The sequence below is a fragment of the Lepidochelys kempii genome, chromosome 25 (genome assembly GCF_965140265.1).
Source record: "Lepidochelys kempii isolate rLepKem1 chromosome 25, rLepKem1.hap2, whole genome shotgun sequence".
Taxonomy (NCBI): Eukaryota; Metazoa; Chordata; order Testudines; family Cheloniidae; genus Lepidochelys; species Lepidochelys kempii.
This window is the reverse complement of record NC_133280.1, coordinates 8,015,151-8,032,963: the sequence shown is the minus strand read 5'-3', so window position 1 is coordinate 8,032,963 and position 17,813 is coordinate 8,015,151. Positions and strand designations below refer to the sequence as shown.

The 17,813-nt window shown below is 48.6% G+C and overlaps 2 protein-coding genes across 7 annotated transcripts in view; one reads left to right on the top strand and one right to left on the bottom strand.

Annotated features, from left to right (window-relative positions):
* Positions 1–743: 743 nt before the first annotated feature.
* On the bottom strand, positions 744–16,058 carry LOC140903297 (uncharacterized). Of its 6 annotated transcripts, none has more exons than XM_073324359.1 (4): positions 15,320–15,654; positions 9,631–10,447; positions 4,139–8,155; positions 744–1,571 (listed from the first exon to the last, which is right to left on the bottom strand). In XM_073324359.1, exons 3-4 carry the CDS (start codon positions 4,665–4,667, stop codon positions 1,441–1,443), a joined length of 660 nt encoding a protein of 219 aa, XP_073180460.1. In that variant the 5' UTR covers positions 4,668–8,155; positions 9,631–10,447; positions 15,320–15,654; the 3' UTR covers positions 744–1,440. The 6 variants fall into 6 exon arrangements, with proteins under 6 accessions (XP_073180460.1, XP_073180461.1, XP_073180463.1 ...); XM_073324360.1 differs by lacking the exon at positions 9,631–10,447 and adding an exon at positions 9,449–9,598; XM_073324362.1 differs by lacking the exons at positions 9,631–10,447; positions 15,320–15,654 and adding an exon at positions 15,731–16,058.
* Positions 15,903–17,813, top strand: part of ACSBG2 (acyl-CoA synthetase bubblegum family member 2) — a 37,843-nt gene continuing 35,932 nt past the window's right edge. The window contains exon 1 of the mRNA XM_073324354.1: positions 15,903–16,008. The gene's annotated coding sequence lies outside the window, so the exon portion shown is untranslated. The remainder of the gene's footprint in view (positions 16,009–17,813) is intronic.

Sequence of the window (17,813 nt, the reverse complement as noted above, 5' to 3'; positions counted from 1 at the left end):
GTTAGAATCATGTTGATGCTAGATTGCAGGGCCATTAATCGCATCCTGCTCAGAAAAACCGTGACTCTGGGTAACATGCATGACATTGTGGATGGCTTTGCACAAATGGGTTTCCCTAACTGCAGAGGGGCAACAGATGGCACACATATTCCAATTCTGGCACCAGCCCACCTAGCCTCCGAGTACATTAACCAGAAGGGGTATTTCTGTATGGTTCTCCAGGCGCTTGTGGATCACCGTGGGTGTTTCATTGACATTAACGCAGGCTGGCCCAGAAAGGTGCATGATGCACGCATCTTTTGGAACACTGGCCTGTTCAGGAAGCTGCAAGCCGGGACTTTTTTCCGAGACCAGAAGATCATCATAGGGGAAATCGAAATGCCCACTGTGATCCTTGGAGACCCCGCTTACCCTTTAATGAAACCCTACACAGGGAGCCTTGACAGCAGCAAGGAGTGGTTCAACAACAGGCTGAACCGGTGCAGAATGACTGTGGAGTGTCCTTTTGGCCGTTTAAAGGGCCGCTGGTGCTCTCTGTATGGGAAGCTGGACCTGGCTGATGACGGCATCCCTGCAGTTATATCTGCGTGCTGTACCCTCGATAACATTTGTGAAGGGAAGAGTGAACAATTCGCTCAGGTATGGAACTCGGAGGTTCAACACCTGGAGGATGAATTTGAACAGCCAGAGAGCAGGGCTATTAGAGGGGCCCAGTGCAGGGCTGCAAGAATTAGGGTTGCCTTGAGGGAGCAATTTGAGGCTGAAAGCCACCAGTAATGTATGATGCCCTGCACAGGAGTGAAGTGCACTGGTTCCAATGTTAGTAGGAATCTATGTTTGCTACACTGACTTGCAGTGCATGTTTCTTTCCTGGGCTATCTTTTACTTTATGCAATAATAAATAATGTTTTCAAAGCCAAAAAATCCATTTATTGAAAAGAAACACAACTGCTTCGGAAACAAAAAGAGCAAGGGGGTGGGGTAGAGAACGGTACAATCACAGATTTGCATATGTCCTGTTATCTATCATACTCAGCCTCCTGTCTGGAGTGTTCTGCAATGAGTGCTACACTTCAGGATGGCTATACTGCCTGGTGATGGGGGTTGAGTGCAGCGGGTAAGGGTCGTAGTTTTCAGGGCTGGGTGGTGAAGCTACAGGTGTTGGAGCTGGTGACGGTAAGAACCCGGATGTTTGGGAAGGTGGGTTGGAGGTGACATGGGGGCACAAGGGAAAGAGTTTTGGGACAAGGGCTGCAGGGGTGGTCGGGCATGGTAGTGCTCCACCTGCATGGCTACAAGCGCCTGGATCGAGTCTGCTTGGCGCTCCATTATGCTTATCAGCCGATCCGTGCTTTGCTGCTGGAGCACTGCGCTTTTGTGCCAGCATTCCTCATTCTGCTGGCGGATCCTCCTTTCACTGTCCTGCCACTCCTGCACTTTTCAATTTTCATTACTTGAATGCCACATTATTTCATGCAACATGTCTTCCTTGCTTCTACTTGGCCTCTTTCTGATTCTTTGGAGACTTTTGGCCAGTGATAACACGGACGGCTGAGATCTCAAGGTTGCATCTGTAAAGGCAAAATGCAATACTTAACAGAGGCAGCATTGTTCACACCAGACAGAGCAATGATTCCCCCGTACTTAAGGGCAAGCACAGTATACAAAACAGCATAATTTGCCTGTCCCAAAGCAAGCACACATAACCCACGGGAGCCCCAAAATGGTGAGTAAGCACAGGGTCAAGCATGACTGATTGTTTCACAGCTGTACTGTCCTCTGGGTTTCTGTGCCTTGGGGAGAGCCATCAGCGGCAGGGGGCCCCTAAACAACAGACTGGACTTCTACATAGAGTGCTTCCGCCAACATGCACGGGCTGAAATTATGGAAAAGCAGCATCACTTGTCCCATAACCTCAGCCGTGCAAAACACAATGCCATTCACAGCCTCAGAAACAACTCTGACATCATAATCAAAAAGGCTGACAAAGGAGGTGCTGTCATCATCATGAATAGGTCAGAATATGAACGAAAGGCTGCTAGACAGCTCTCTAATACCACATTCTACAAGCCATTATCCTATGAACCCACTGAGGGTTACCAAAAGAAACTACACCATCTACTCAAGAAACTCCCTGAAAAATCACAACAACAAATCTGCACAGACACACCCCTAGAACTCCAACCAGGGGTATTCTATTTGCTACCCAAGATCCATAAACCTGGAAATCCTGGATGCCCCATTATCTCAGGCATTGGTACCCTAAAAGCAGGATTGTCTGGCTATGTAGACTCCCTCCTCAGGCCCTACACTACCAGGACTCCTAGCCATCTTCGTGACACCACTGACTTCCTGAGGAAACTACAATCCATTGGTGGTCTTCCAGAAAACACCATCCTGGCCACTATGGATGTAGAAGCCCTCTACACCAACATTCCACACAAAGATGAACTACAAGCCATTAGAAACAGTATCCCTGATAATGTCACAGTAAACCTGGTGGCTGAACTTTGTGACTTTGTCCTCACCCATAATTATTTCACATTTGGGGACAATGTATACCTTCAAGTCATGCTATGGGTACCCGCATGGCCCCACAGTATGCCAACATTTTTATGGCTGACTTAGAACAACCCTTCCTCAGCTCTCGTCCCCTAATGCCCCTACTCTACTTGCGCTACATTGATGACATCATCATCTGAACCCATGAAAAAGAAGCCCTTGAGGAATTCCACCATGATTTCAACAATTTCCATCCCACCATCAACCTCAGCCTGGACCAGTCCACCCAAGAGATCCACTTCCTGGACAGTACAGTGCTAATAAGTGATGGTCACATAAACACCACCCAATATTGGAAACCTACTGACTGCTATACTTACCTACATGCCTCCAGCTTTCATCCAGACCACACCACATGATCCATTGTCTACAGCCAAGCTCTAAGATACAACCGCATTTGCTCCAACCCCTCAGACAGAGACAAACACCTACAAGATCTCTATGAAGCATTCTTACAACTACAATACCCACCTGCTGAAGTGAAGAAACAGATTAACAGAGCCAGAAGAGTACCCAGAAGTCACCTCATATAGGACAGACCCAACAGAGAAAGTAACAGAACGCCACTAGCCATCACCTTCAGCCCCCAACTAAAACCTCTCCAGCGCATCATCAAGGATCTACAACCTATCCTGAAGGATGATCCCTCATTCTCACAGATCTTGAAATACAGGCCAGTCCTTGCTTACAGACAGCCCCTAAACCTGAAGCAAATGCTCACCAGCAACCACACAACAGAAACACTACCCAGGAACCTATCCTCGCAACAAAGCCCGTTGCCAGCTCTGTCCACATATTTATTCAGGGGACATCATCATAGGACCCAATCACATCAGCGACACTATCAGAGGCTTGTTCACCTGCACATCTACCAATGTGATATATGCCATCGTGTGCCAGCAATGCCCCTCTGCCATGTACATTGGCCAAACTGGACAGTCTCTATGTAAAAGAATAAATGGACACAAACCAGATGTCAAGAATTATAACATTCAAAAACCAGTCGGAGAACACTTCAATCTCCCTGGTCACTCGATTACAGACCTAAAAGTCGCAATACTACAACAACAAAACTTCAGAAACAGACTCCAATAAGAAACTGCTGAATTGGAATTAATTTGCTAATTGGACACCATTAAATTAGGCTTGAATAAAGACGGAGTGGATGGGTCATTACACAAAGTAAAACGATTTTCCCATGCTTATTTATTCCCCCTACTGTTACTCACACCTTCTTATCACCTGTTGGAAATGGGCCATCCTGATTATCACTACAAAAGGTTTTTTTTCTCCAGCTGATAATAGCTCACCTTAACTGATTACCTCATGGCACAGTGGCGCAGACAAGTTAGCCTTACTGGGACAACAAATACAGTAGCTCTCCTGAGAAACCTGCGCAAGCGCTTTGCCCAAGTTCTGGATGAGATCTTTGAAGAGATCACTGAGGCTGATTACCGCAATGTGAGAGAGCACATCAACGCCCTATTCTGTATCTAGGGCATGCATGCAGCCCTAACCCTCCTCACCCCAAGACCCCGCACAGAATAACTTCCTTCCCAGAATAAAAGCCGCTTACCGGGAACCTCCTCTGGTGTTTGTCCTTCCCCAAGCACCGGCCACCGCGACTGGCTACCTTCCTCCTGGCTTGAGAACAGCTCCTGGCTGCATGCATCTAGGGATTCCGACATGTCTTCCTCCACCTCAGCACCCTCGCTCCCACTTTGCTGCTGCTCCTCCTCCTCCTGCCTTGTTGAACTGGACTCTGAAGAGTCCATGTTGGTACTTGGAGTGGAGGTGGGGTCGCCCCCAAGTATTGCATCCAGCTCTTTGTAGAAATGGCAGATTGCAGAGGCAGCACTGGAGCGGTGGTTTGCCTCATGGGCTTTGGGGTAAGCATTCCACAGCTCTTTCATTTTAATCCTGCACCGCAGTGCGTCCCGGTCATGGCCCCTTTCCATCATGTTCCTTGAAATCTGCCCGAAGATATCGTAATTCCTACGGCTGGTGTGCAGCTGGGACTGGACAGCTTCCTCCCCACAAACACTGATGGGGTCCAGCACCTTGCCATTGCTCCATACTGCGGATCGCCTGGCACATGGAGGCATGGTCACCTGGAAAGATTCGCTGAGAGCACTCCACGCCTGGCTGAGCAAACAGGAAGGGGATTTTCAAAATTCCCAGAGAATTTAAAGGGCAGGTCTGACAGTTGGTCACCTGAGGACAGGGCAGTAGAGTTCAAAGTGATGACCAGAGTGGCTAGAACAGGCATTGTGGGACACTTCTGGAGGCCGATCAGAGCGCACTAACAGACCATGGTGTCCACACTGGCGCCACGGCACTCCAGTGGGGGCACAGCAAACGTTATTCCACTCGCCAAGGTGGAGTACCAAAAGCGCTCTAGCTGCGGAGTCAGAGCGCTCTACGTGCCTTGCAGTGTGGATGGGTAGTGAGCTAGTGCGCCTGGGGCTCCTTTAATGCGCAGTAACTCGCAAGCGTAGCCAAGCTCTCAGATACCATAGGTATCCCACAGTCCACAGCAAGTTTCCCAGAATGCAGTGGGCACAGAGGCAGTGCAAGGTACTTTGTGTTATCCATTCAGAATGTTAAACTAATGCTGCATGCATGATTTCCTGTGAACAAAAGCCTTGAAATGCGATGTCACTAATGCAATGCAAGCTTAACAGTGTGAATGCACTCAGCTGAAATAGGTCTGTTGATTTAACTTATACTGTAACTTCTGTGTGTAGGCAGCACTAAGATAGACAAGCCCTCAGTATCAGAATGCCACTGGGCTGATGACCAGTGTTTAAGATTTCAATGGAGCATTTCAACACAATTTCTTATTAATGTAATAGCTTGAACTGACTTCCTCTTTGTTTGCAAGATAACCACAGCCATACTGGCAAAGGCTAAACAACTGGGCCAACCACTTGCTCAACACCCAGAATGAAGGACTGAGGCCATGGGAAGTAGCTGTTTCTGGGGGGAAAGTCAAGTAGTAGTTCTTGTAATAAAGCTGGCTTTGTGACAAGACTGGCTTCGAGCTGGACTGGAAAGAGTTTTCCTGTCCCACCAACCCCACCCCCCCAACACACACAAACCACCAAGATTGTTAAAAAAAATTCCCATCCCAAATCAGGAAGAAGAATTGAAATCTCAAAAAATGTGATTAACCAACAAATAACTATAAATTCAGATACACTGAAACATTTTATTTCTGTAATTTCCATTTTGACTTTTTTTAAATTTAAAATTAGCTTAAATTTCAAAACAAAGTTGCTTTAAAGTGGAAAACTGGAATTCTTCATTTTGGAAGTGTCAAAAGGAACCAACTTGACAATTTCAAAACTTTTTTTTTATTTTTCAAGTTGAAAAATTCATCAAAGCTGACTCTTTCCTGTGGAAAGTGTTTGTTTAGACAGATTGATATTTTCCAACAAATAAATATTGTGGCAAAAAATTCTCAACCAGCTCTAGTGACTGTTAATGTGTTTGGGGCCGAGTTAAACTCGCAGCGACCTAACCCTTGTCTACAATATACTTGTCACTGAGTCATCAGCTTTCTGTCCAAATTGTCCCAAGACAAAAAGGACTCATCTACACTTCAGTTTTAATCCAGTGAGGAGACTTGCTTACAAACACAGCTTTCCCTAGTTTCATTACAACACAGTTGTTCTCTGACCCAGTTACAACACAGCTCATATGTTGAGCACAGACAGGATTTAACCTTGTCCTTGTAACTGGGCTAACATCTTGGCCGGTCCTTGCAACATTTTAACCCTGTTGCAGCAGAGTCAGGGACCAACTGTGGAGTAACTGGGTCCCCTGACTCAGGCCATGCCTACTACGGGGACTATACTCTGGCATAACCTCATAGTGTAAATGCAGCCAAGAGTGACAGAAGGGGTTTATCTATCTCTGTAGGAACACCACCTCCCCAAGCAACAGAGGACAGAAGCATTCTTCCATCTATCTAGCTGCATCTACACCAGGGGTTAGGTTGATTTAACTACAGCTGAAGCTGCTGAGACCCGCTGTTTTTGCTGGAGTTCTGAAAATAGACCCACTCTTGTGAATTGCTTGCGTCAATCAAATTTTGCATCAAATTAATTTTCCATCAAAATTCTTGTTCAAGAGCATATATGCTTGAGAATAATATAGGCTATAAATTCTGGGCCCAGTTCTCCACTGACTTGCACGTTTTGTAGACTTTTACCCCTTTGCAACATGGGTGTAAAACATTTGCAAATCATATACCCACTTGGCACTCACTTTGTACAGTGTAAATGACAATGCAAAGGCTGCATCCAGACTAGGAAAACACGTTGTGTTAGAATGTGTTCATAACAGGTTTTAACTAACAGGATTTTAAACAGAATTTTGTGCATAGTAAAGACAGTAAACACAGAGTTAAAAAAATACACTGGTCATGGTTGGTTTTAGGGTTTGTTATACAGTGCTTGTGACTGTTGCCAGTTGGCGTGCGTGTTTTCTCCGTGTGCTGTCTCAGCTCTACGCAGATAGCTAGCCCAGCAGACCTTGACAGTAATACCCAGAAAGACCACAGATTCGGTTCAGTGGCAAAGGTGCTCAGCCAGGTTTATTGCCCTCAAGACACAGGACTAGCTTCCTGGATCAATATTTACAGGTACACTAACACACCGAGTACCCAGTGGCAAGGACTCAGCTCAGCCAGCAGTGGAACTTTTTGCTGCCCCCTAGGCTGAAAAAGGGTTAAGGCGAGATACGCCCCTATTCACCACCTGTCTTTGCACTTTACTCCTTATGTTTCAGACAAAACATCACTATTCATCACTTCCGTCAAACCATTTATCTTGTGCTTGGTTTGGGTGTAGTTGTGCTAGTCAGGAATGTGTTTACATATTCAGTTTGCTTTAGCAATGTGCCTAGTTCATGTAACAGACAGTGACCTTGCAGGCAAGCATCTGCTTTTTTGACAGGGCCTGACTTTTGCTTATTGCATAACTTTTGCTGACTTTGGTTCAGGCTTCAGGCCTTGCACCAGGCGCCATGCTCCAGACTCTCTCTTTCTACTGCAGTGAGAATCAGACTGCAAAAGGGCCATTATTTCAGAGTGACCTGAACTTGACTCAGTAGGGTCAGATTCTCAGCTGGTGTATATAGGGGTTGCTCCACTGACTTAATTTAAGCTTTGCTGATTTATGGCAGCTGAGAATCTGATCCAATTCTAAGACTTAAAGTTCCTTTTACTCTACATGTGGTGTAGAGTCCTTATTGTGAAAGACAAACAGTCAGGCCTGCTTACATTTAGAAACTATCTTGTGACCATTGGATGATCCTGTCCTCATCACCTCTTTCTGACCCCCAAGCTGTTTACCATCTTGTTTCCTGAGTTTGTGTATTACCCTCATGCTGCACTTAACTTTAGATCTGTCCACTTCCAGGTTTACATTTTTCCAGTTATCTTGCATGTCATTGTCCGGGAGTGCAGTTGGGGTCTTCCTGGGGTGCTGGCAACCAGTGATAATGATTCTACAGCAGGAACATTAGTTAACAACTCTGTGGATAGCATGTGAGTCAGAACAGACTCCAGTTCATCTCTGCATTGGGTCTGCAAGACAAACATGAGAAAAAAGTGATCCAGATCAGGCTCTGCTGCTTAAGTCAGCAGATGTGACTCACTCCACATGGGGAACAGTCTGGCTAAATAACAAGGTGCTATTTTTACTTTCATTTTTCTCTGCACAGTCCAACATGTATTTAGTCAAGTTTCTAAGTGGGGGGAGGAAGGTAACATAGTGCAAACAGTACTTCCCCATTCACAGGAAGGATAAGTGACTTGTGCTAGGCCACACAGGAAGTTTGTGGCAGAGCTGGGAAGAGAGCACTGCTCTCTGCGGTAATAGGCCCGACCTGCATCCACAGAACCACAGCCCCTCTTAGATAAACAGCTTCACATCTACGCTGCTTGTGTTATCTGTAAAACATACTCAACTGGGTCAGGTGCTTTGAGATCTACAGATACAGACACAGCAGACCCTGATTCTCTGTTACCCTGCACCTTGTCCAGACATTTATACTGGCACAAGGTGGGCGTTAAAAAGATTCCATCCTGATTTGGTAGCATTTCACCGCATTTTGCAATGCAGTAAATGACTGCACTAGGTGCAGAGCATGGGGAACCAGGTCTATGGCTTGTGCTTACACCAAGAAAAAGTGGGGATTTTTTACAGTGAGATAGCTAACATACTGCAAAATCCTGGTTTAGACAAGGCGACTTGTCGTTTTACCTTGATGTGGATGGTAGGTTGGGGCGGGGAGGTGTCCCTCAACCAGCCACATCTATCTGAGGGTTTTATCTTGCCACCCATCACCTTTTCCACATCAAATCAATAGCGAAAGCTAATTCTCAGGTCGACTTCCTGAAGTCTCTGGCTTTTCTTCATCTTTGGGGTCAGGTTTTGGTTTTTGGCTGGTTGGGATAGGGCTCAGGGACAGATGGGAGTGTCAGTATTGTGAATGTCTGCTTATAGTGGAAAAGATTTTGCAAAGAGGAAAGTTTTACAGCATTCCCTCAGTATGGTCAAACTGTATTCACCTGATCTCCAGAAGTTTGTTCCACAGCCAGATTCACTGAGAATGCTATCTCCAGCTCTCAAGTGCTTAGGCCTGGACTTTGTGAGCTGTATTGTCTTGGAGGAGTGGTGGCTCAAAACTACATTGAGGTTAAAAAAACCCCCCAAAAAACTACACTATCTTATGCTGGGATTTCACATGTCAGCTACCTTATTTTAAAAACACCCTTTAAAATTATATAGTCTAGACAGGGCCAGGTACGGGCACAGTATTTTTATTATTAGGCAAGATTTGCAGTTGGGAACACTGAGACAGGAAGCTGACTTGCCTGAGTGTGACTTTGCTGTAACTGGTCAAGTCTTGATCTGAATATTGTCCTGGGCAGGGACAGTGTTGTAGCATCTGTTACTGTAACTTTATCCTGAGTTGCACCAGCTGAGGACCTGGCCCTATTTCTGTTACAACTCTGGAAACCTGTCTGTACAGAATAAAGACATCAGGCAGCTTTACCCATGTGCCTCTCCTCTGACCTGGAGGGACCAATTCCAGAAGCGAGAGGGGTTCCTCATTCTTCACTCCCAGTCGGTCAGTCCTCTCTGCTGAGGCAGCTAATTAATCCAGTTGTGGCGGTGACTTTCACTGTGTGAATATTTGTTTACATTGCAATTGGACTGAGACCGAACCCCCCCTTCTCCAAACTCGTTTCACAAAGGCCACTGAACAGCCAGCACCTGGCAAGAACTTTTAGTCTCCACTGACCTAGGTTGGATATGAAACAATAACCTAGAGGTGAATGATTCTGTATTCCATTAACCGTCAGTCAACCAGTGCATCCCTTGGATGATGTCTGATAATATGAGAACCCTGGGACACTCCATTAAGTTAACTCTACACGAGTTTAGAACCAACCAAGGGAAATGCTTCACAAAGGGTATAGCCATCCTGTGGCATTCACTGCTTCAAGGGGTCAGAGCTAATTACTACCGTTCTTGGCTACCAATTCCTGCTCCAACCACGAGGCATGACTGCCCATGTCCCAGTCTCTGACAATATGCGATGCTGTGCAAGTTGCTTCTCTGTGTCTCACCTTCCTTATATGTCAGATGGAGTCTGTAACACTGGTCTATCTTGCACTGGGGGACTGTGAGGATAAATTCACAATGTTTGTTAAACTCTCCATGATCCTTGGCTGGAAGGTGTATGTATTATTGGCAATGCTTCAGACTAGGGCAAAGCACACTCCTCTACAATGCAGCTGGCTACTGGGGCAGCTGTGCCCAGGAGAGGAGGATTTGTTCCCAACAGCTGCAGGGGATCAATTTACACTCTGCAATGAAAGAGATTTGCTTTAATTGGCACATGGACAAAAGTTATTACCAATTGGTCATAAAATGACCCAGCCTTTTTAAAATCTAGGGTGGGGAAAGGCGGGGGTGGGGGCGCGAAGAGGTGGGGCAGGGGAGGTTCTGGCACTCCTGGTGGAGTGTGCCACCAGATCATCTTCCATTCTCAAGCATTCCATATTCCTCCCCTGAACAGTAGGTATTGGCCAAGGACAAAGGCAGATGCAGGAGCAAATGGACCATAGGCTTTATGTTTCCAATTTCTTAAATACTGCTTATATGCTCTGCTGTATCAGTAATCGGGAGCATTTTAGATCATTTGCAGTAAAATCTGACTCAACAGCCCACTGGAGTCAGCCTCCAACACAGTGACTCAGGCAGACTGCAGTCATGAAAAGTGCAGTATCCAAATGTTCTGTTCAAAATTCAGATAAGTAGGCAAATGTCATCAGGTTCTTTGGCAGCTAAGGTCTGTGTGAGGAGGCACCACTACTACAAAGTTACCACAGTTACAATGAGGAAGTTGGTGTTGGTTAGAGTCCCTCCTCTGTAGGCAGCAGGAGTAAGACACAGAGAGATCTGCTGCATACCTTTCCACTTTCTGGAGACTGCAGAATCATAGCAAAAGACAGGTGTGGACACACTTTCCTTCACTGGAGAGAGTAAGATCTTTTATGCTGCACATAGCCTTGTCTATCATAGCAAACTTTGTAGCCATAATTCCCGCTTCATATTGCTCCACCATTAGCAGCAATGACAGACGTTATAATGTAGATAAGACTCAGCCATTTTTTATCTTATCATCTAGCCCTACTTAGCATCTCTGGAGTCCTACATGGGAGGAGAATTAAGTGAGTCCAGTGTCTTATCTAGTAGGCCACACTACCTTTTTGCTGCTCAGTACGTCTACTGTTCTTGCTGGCAGGGCTGGCTAATGTTTGCAGCTACAATGTTTTCTAGCGTAGATGCAGGCTATGAGCTTTGTTTTGCACTGACCTGAAAGCACAGAATGCATCCGATGAAGTGAGCTGTAGCTCACGAAAGCTTATGCTCTAATAAATTGGTTAGTCTCTAAGGTGCCGCAAGTCCTCCTTTTCTTTTTGCGAATACAGACCAACAGGGCTGCTACTCTGAAACCTGTCAGTATGTTGCTAGTTAGTTTCTAATTGTATAGCGGAAACATCTACTCTGCTCTCTGTTGCAACATTTGATATGCACATTAGGATTTGAATAATTTTTATTTTTAGAGACACTATATTTTTGGTAGAAACTTGGAAGAGTACTGTGCTGTATACAGGGATAACTACGGCACCATTAAGAAGAAAGTAAACACTCACTTGTATCAGTAGTTCAACACTGCTGTTACAGAGTGAGACACACATCAAGGCTATGTCTACACTACGCACCTTTTAGCGACACAGCTGTGGGAGAGCTCTCCTGCCAACAAAGCACTGTTCACACCGGCACTTTTTGTTGGTAAAACTTTTGTTGTTCGGGGGTGTATGTGTTTTTTTCACACCCCTGAATGACAAACATTTTGCTGACAAAAGTCCAGTGCAGACAAAACCACACTGCTCTCTTCCTTTGTGAAGATTTTACATTTCTACGTTCTTTGTTATTGCCTTTCATCTAAAATAAAGGCCATCCAGACACAAGGTAAATGTTTTCCCTTTGTCTATGGAAAAACATCACAATCACCAACAGAGGACAGAGTCATTTGTTAGAAAATGACAATTCTGTTCTGCAAAAATATTCAAGGTTTCAAAAGGTGGTTTTGTTCCCTTAGCGCTACTGACCGGCATGTTGCAGACTCAAGGTCACGTCCCTGCTCTCCCTGATTAAGAGTAGCTTTTCCATTCCAGATCACTCTAAATCAGGCAGATCAATGATTTGAATATAGGTCTCCCACAGCACAGGTCAGAACCTTAACCACCTGGCTGTAGAGTAACTCTGTCTGTCTATCTCAAAAACCTTCCTGATGAGGATTTTGTGGAAACTATCACATCACCAAATGTTTTGGCTTTAACAAGAGTATTTTACCAAAATGTCATTTCAGCATAAGTGTCCTGACTAGCTCCAGTAGGACCCAATTCTGCAGTCTTCCTCAAACACTTGATTTTCATGAGACTACTTGATTGTAAAATCAAGCGTGTGTGAGTCTTTCCAGGACCAGAGCTGTTGAAGTGTGGGCTTAGTCACCTGGATTTCTCTTTGCAAGCAGTCCTCATATAATACTCTTTTGTAGGTTCATCACAGTGTACTTTATTTACAATGTCATAGGCAGCTTCCTGTCCCATTACCACAAAAGGTGCATTCCAGTGGCAAGGATAACCCCAACATCTGTTTCTGCCTTGTCTGTCCTGTTCCTTCTTTCTCTAGCTCCTACTTTGGCTTCTTGGCATCTCCCCTGGTCTCTCACTCTCTAGCCGTTTGGTTCTTCAGGCATTTCTCTCCTTCCTTAAAGGAAAAGGGCTCTGATTTGTCATAATTAACACAGATTGGGGCAATGCCTTGACAACTCCCGCCTGCTTCCTCTGAAATGTTCCTCCAACTTCCAAAGGCACCCAGGCCACTGGGAGATTTTTCTTTCCCTGTGGATACGTTAGCCTCAATCTTTCTCCCAGCACCCAGTGTCCTAACCAACAAGCATCCCTCAGCAAAATCTTCTAGACCTGTCTCTTGTCACCATCCAACTCTCAGAGAGACTATAAGTGCTTGCTTTAATTGCTTCCTGAAGATTCCCCTCTCCCCCCTGAACTTGGCAAGATTATACAGTAACTTCTCACGTAGCGTTGTGGTTATGTTCCTGAAAAATCCTACTTTAAGCGAAACGATGTTAAGCGAATCCAATTTCCCCATAAGAATTAATGTAATAATGTGGGGGTTAGGTTCCAGGGAAATTTTTTTTGCCATACAAAAGACATTATATAGCAGGGATCGGCAATCTTTGGAAAGCCCTTGGCGGACCGGGCTGGTCTGTTTACCTGCAGCATCTGCCGGTTCAGCCGATCGCAGCTCCCACTGGCTGCGGTTCGCCGTCCCAGGCCAATGGGGGCTGCGGGTAGCTGCGTGGGCTGAGGGATGTGCTGGCCACACACACAGTATAAGTTTTAAACAAACAGTTTAATACTGTACACAGCAATGATGATTGTGAAGCTTGGTTGAGGTGGTGGAGTCAGAGGGTGGAAGAGAGTGGGTGATTTCCCAGGGAATGCCTTACTGCTAAATGATAAACTAGCACTCGTCTGAGCCCTCAAGTGTTAACATATTGTTGTTAATGTAGCCTCACACTCTACAAGGAGCACAAATGGAGGGAAGAGACACAATAGATGCTTGGCAGTAGCTGCAAACATTCCCTGTGGAAACTGAACGTGATGATGACCCTATCCCACTGGGGTGCACCAGTCCCTCCACTTTCCAAACTGCCAGGGCCAGGGGGGTTGCATGTGTGTGTGTGAGTGAGAGAGAGAGACACACATTACCCCTTTAAGTACACTGATCCCACTCTAAGTACACTGCCTTTTTAGGTAGATCAACAAGTTGAAACAGCAGCTGCTGCCAGCAAGCTCCCTCCATCCTGAGCCCTGTCACGTTCCCCCAGCTCTGTGGAGATGGGGTACAGGAGCAGGGGGAGGGGGACATCCTGACATCAGCATCCCTTCTCCCCCCCCCCCCAGCACAACAAGCAGGAAGCTCCTGGAAGCAGCTCCAAGGCAGAGAGCAAGAGCAGCACCCAGCGGGGGGCGGGCACTCAAACTGCCTGGCAATTGAAAAGCCTGCTGGGCAGCTGCTGCACTGGGAACTTAGGGGCACTGCCGGCTCACCCTGGTTCCAAGCCTCCACCAGCTAGCGCCAACGGGCTGCTCTTCCTGCAAGCAGTGGAGAAAGCAGGCAGCTGCCAAACAACACTATAAGGGAGCATCGCACAACTTTAAACGAGCATGTTCCCTAATTGGTCAGCAACGTAACAACGTTAAATGAGGAGTTACTGTCGTCTACATAGGGGCAGTCCCTTTTCAGATGTCCTGAGCCCCCACACTGATAAACAGTTTGGCAATTTGTGGGTGGGGTGTCCTTCCTCTCTTCTCTTTTCTTCTCCAGCACTTTGTAGTCAGTAAAAAGAAAAGGAGTACTTGTGGCACCTTAGAGACTAACCAATTTATTAGAGCATAAGCTTTCGTGAGCTACAGCTCACTTCATCAGTAACACGGCTGTTACTCTGAAACTTGTAGTCAGTAGTTCCTCATCTTTCCTCCCCAGGTCATGTTCTTTAAATGAACATGTTGTTTTACTCGGGACACCAGCTTCCACAAACTCCTCAGTGAATTTAACAGTGGCTTCCAGAATAGTGGGTTAGTGCCTTCCGCACCCAAGACCTAGTGACTTTGGGTGGCCACTGCAAAAGCTATTCCAAAATAATGAAGTCCATGATCTCCCCAACCCCTCACCTGGCCTCAGCCACCCAGTGGTCCAATCCAATAATTTGTGCAAAGCCCCTAGGTCTTGTCCCCTGTGACCACCTGGCTGCCTAAAACTTCTGGCTGTATCGATCTGCTGACAGACCCATCTGATCTAAAATGGCAGCCTTTATGGTATCATAATCTGATGCTTTTTCATCCCACAGCACCCTATAAACAGCTTGAGTTTCTCACGAGAGGTTGATAGGGAGCCCATACCCTTTATACCCCAAAAGGCAGGGAGGGAGGCAGCTGAAGACCCCATACCCTCTTTACCCAGTCTGCTCCTGAAACCACCCGTTCAAACATTAACCAGAAGGCATCAGGGTCAAGCATATGGCCCATTTTGCACAGCCCCATGACCATCCCCCACTTATCACTCCCTATCATAAGACTCACCAGTTTCTCCAAGAGTTGTTACTGCCTGCAATAAATTGCTGTAGACTTTGTTGCTGTTCTGCTTTGTTTGTTCCCCAATGCTTACTTTCCCAGTATCTGTCATCCCCTGCTTGTGATTTATTACCAGCAGGTTATGCAATTTATTACCAGCAGGTCTGCAATTTGTTTGCTGCCCCTGGCCGATTATAACCATGTTTATAAGCAATCTATGCTAACTGAGACAATCCCCCGCTGTGGTGACAGCTCCTCCGACCCCCTCCTATGTCCCACCTCCCTTGAGCAAAGCTCCCGGCCCTGCCAGTACCGCGCAACCGCCTGCCAGGAAGTCGGCTGCAGACTCCACGTGGTCTAGTGGAGGTCAATGACCGAGGGTTACAGCAGGGGGCGGGGCTGAGGCAGCGCGGAACCCACCTCTATTGGCTGCTGGCGAAAAAGTTGCTCCTATCCAAAACGGCGGAGCTCGCTCCTGGCCCCGCCCCCTCAGGAGAGGCGCTCCGTCCAATGGGGCGGGGAGGGGGCGCGCGCGGGGCTTTCAAGCGGCGGGGGGTGACGCGCCGCGGACGGGATTCGCCCTCTCGCCCCTCCCCTGCCCGCGAGCGCTCTAAATTTAAGGCAGCTGGTGCCTCCTCCAGGCAGCCAGTCGGTCCTGCAGCGCGGAGAGGAGGCTCGGCTCGGCGCGCCCACCCCAGGTAAAGGGAGGGGGGCTGGTCCCGCAGGGACGGAGGAAACTGCCCTTACCCCCCCCCCTCAGGTACTGGGGGGGACGGGGCTGCCTCAGGCCGGTGGGGGGGGGGGGGGGCGATGGAGGGGCTGCCCTTACCCCCCCTCAGGTACTGGGGGGGACGGGGCTGCCTCAGGCCGGTGTGTGGGGGGGGCGATGGAGGGGCTGCCCTTACCCCCCCCCTCAGGTACTGGGGAGGGACGGGGCTGCTTCAGGCCGGTGGGGGGGGTGATGGAGGGGCCGCCCTTACCCCCCCTCAGGTACTTGGGGGGGGGGTGATGGAGGGGCCGCCCTTACCCCCCCTCAGGTACTTGGGGGGGGGTGATGGAGGGGCCGCCCTTACCCCCCCCTCAGGTACTGGGGGGGACGGGGCTGCTTCAGGCCGGTGTGTGGGGGGGCGATGGAGGGGCCGCCCTTACCCCCCCTCAGGTACTGGGGAGGGACGAGGCTGCTTCAGGCCGGTGTGTGGGGGGGCGATGGAGGGGCTGCCCTTACCCCCCCTCAGGTACTGGGGGGGGACGGGGCTGCTTCAGGCCGGTGTGTGGGGGGGCGATGGAGGGGCTGCCCTTACCCCCCCTCAGGTACTGGGGGGGGACGGGGCTGCTTCAGGCCGGTGTGTGGGGGGGCGATGGAGGGGCTGCCCTTACCCCCCCTCAGGTACTGGGGGGGGGACGGGGCTGCCTCAGGCCGGTGTGGTGGTGGTGGGGGGAGATGGAGGGGCCGCCCTTACCCCCCTCAGGTACTGGGGAGCGATGGGCCTGGCCCCTCAGGTGGGGAGGCGATGGATGAAGGGCCCCCCCCGGTACGGCTTGGTGATGGAGGGGCGGCTGCTCCCCCGGAGATGGGCTGTGGGGGGGGCGCTCCCTTCCTCTCCCTCTGCGTGGGCAGGAGCTGGCGGGGCAGCGGCCGCCTGAGTGAGGCGGCTGGCGGGGGCAGTGGTGACCCGCCCCGCCCCTGCACGCGCCCCGCCCGGGTGGAGCCGCTCGCTCCCTGGCCCGAGGGCCCGCAACGTGCCGCGGGCGGGACGCCGCGTTGCTGGAAGCTCCGCTGCGGCGGGCCCTCGGGCTGGTAGCAAAGGCTCGGCGAGGGGCTGGGCAAGGCAGGTGCCTCACCGCCCCCCCCCCCCCACTTCCCCCCAGCGGAGTGAGGGCCTGGGTGGACGGCAGCTTCCTCAATGAGCTCATGGCTGGAGGGCGCTTTATGGACGGAAAAGCGCAGCACCCGTGCCACGTATTGGGTTTCCCCTCTGAGGGCGCGGGGCGGGCGGCCCTGGGGGGGGGGGGGTAAGAGACACGTCATCTGGGGCACTTGAGGTTTTGTGTCTAAGGGGAGAACTGGAATTTCCATTTTCTCTTTTGGTCTCCTCTTTCTCCCCCCCCCCCCCCCCCATGGCGCAAAGAGTGAGCGTTTGGCCGCTTATTAGTGCGTTTCTGATGTGTGCTTGCTCAGAGGCCCCCCCGGCAGGTAAAAGTCCTCCTAGCTACAAGAACGTTAGTCTGTTCCCTTACATTTGAAATCTGCCAGGATGTTTGTAGTTGTCACCTAGTTTCTAGACCTTTGTTTTGTTGACACTTCCTTAAGCAAATATTAATACAACGCTATGCCTGCGTGAGGGCTGGTCACTTGTGTCTCACGTCTCTCTAAAAATGTGACAAAGTTGTTTAAAAAGACTTCATGTTTCTCTGATTTTTCTGAACTAAAATCTTAATGTATTCCATAGTCTTAATTGGTACTGGAGCTGACCTCATCAAATGTGAGATCTGATCAGATTTT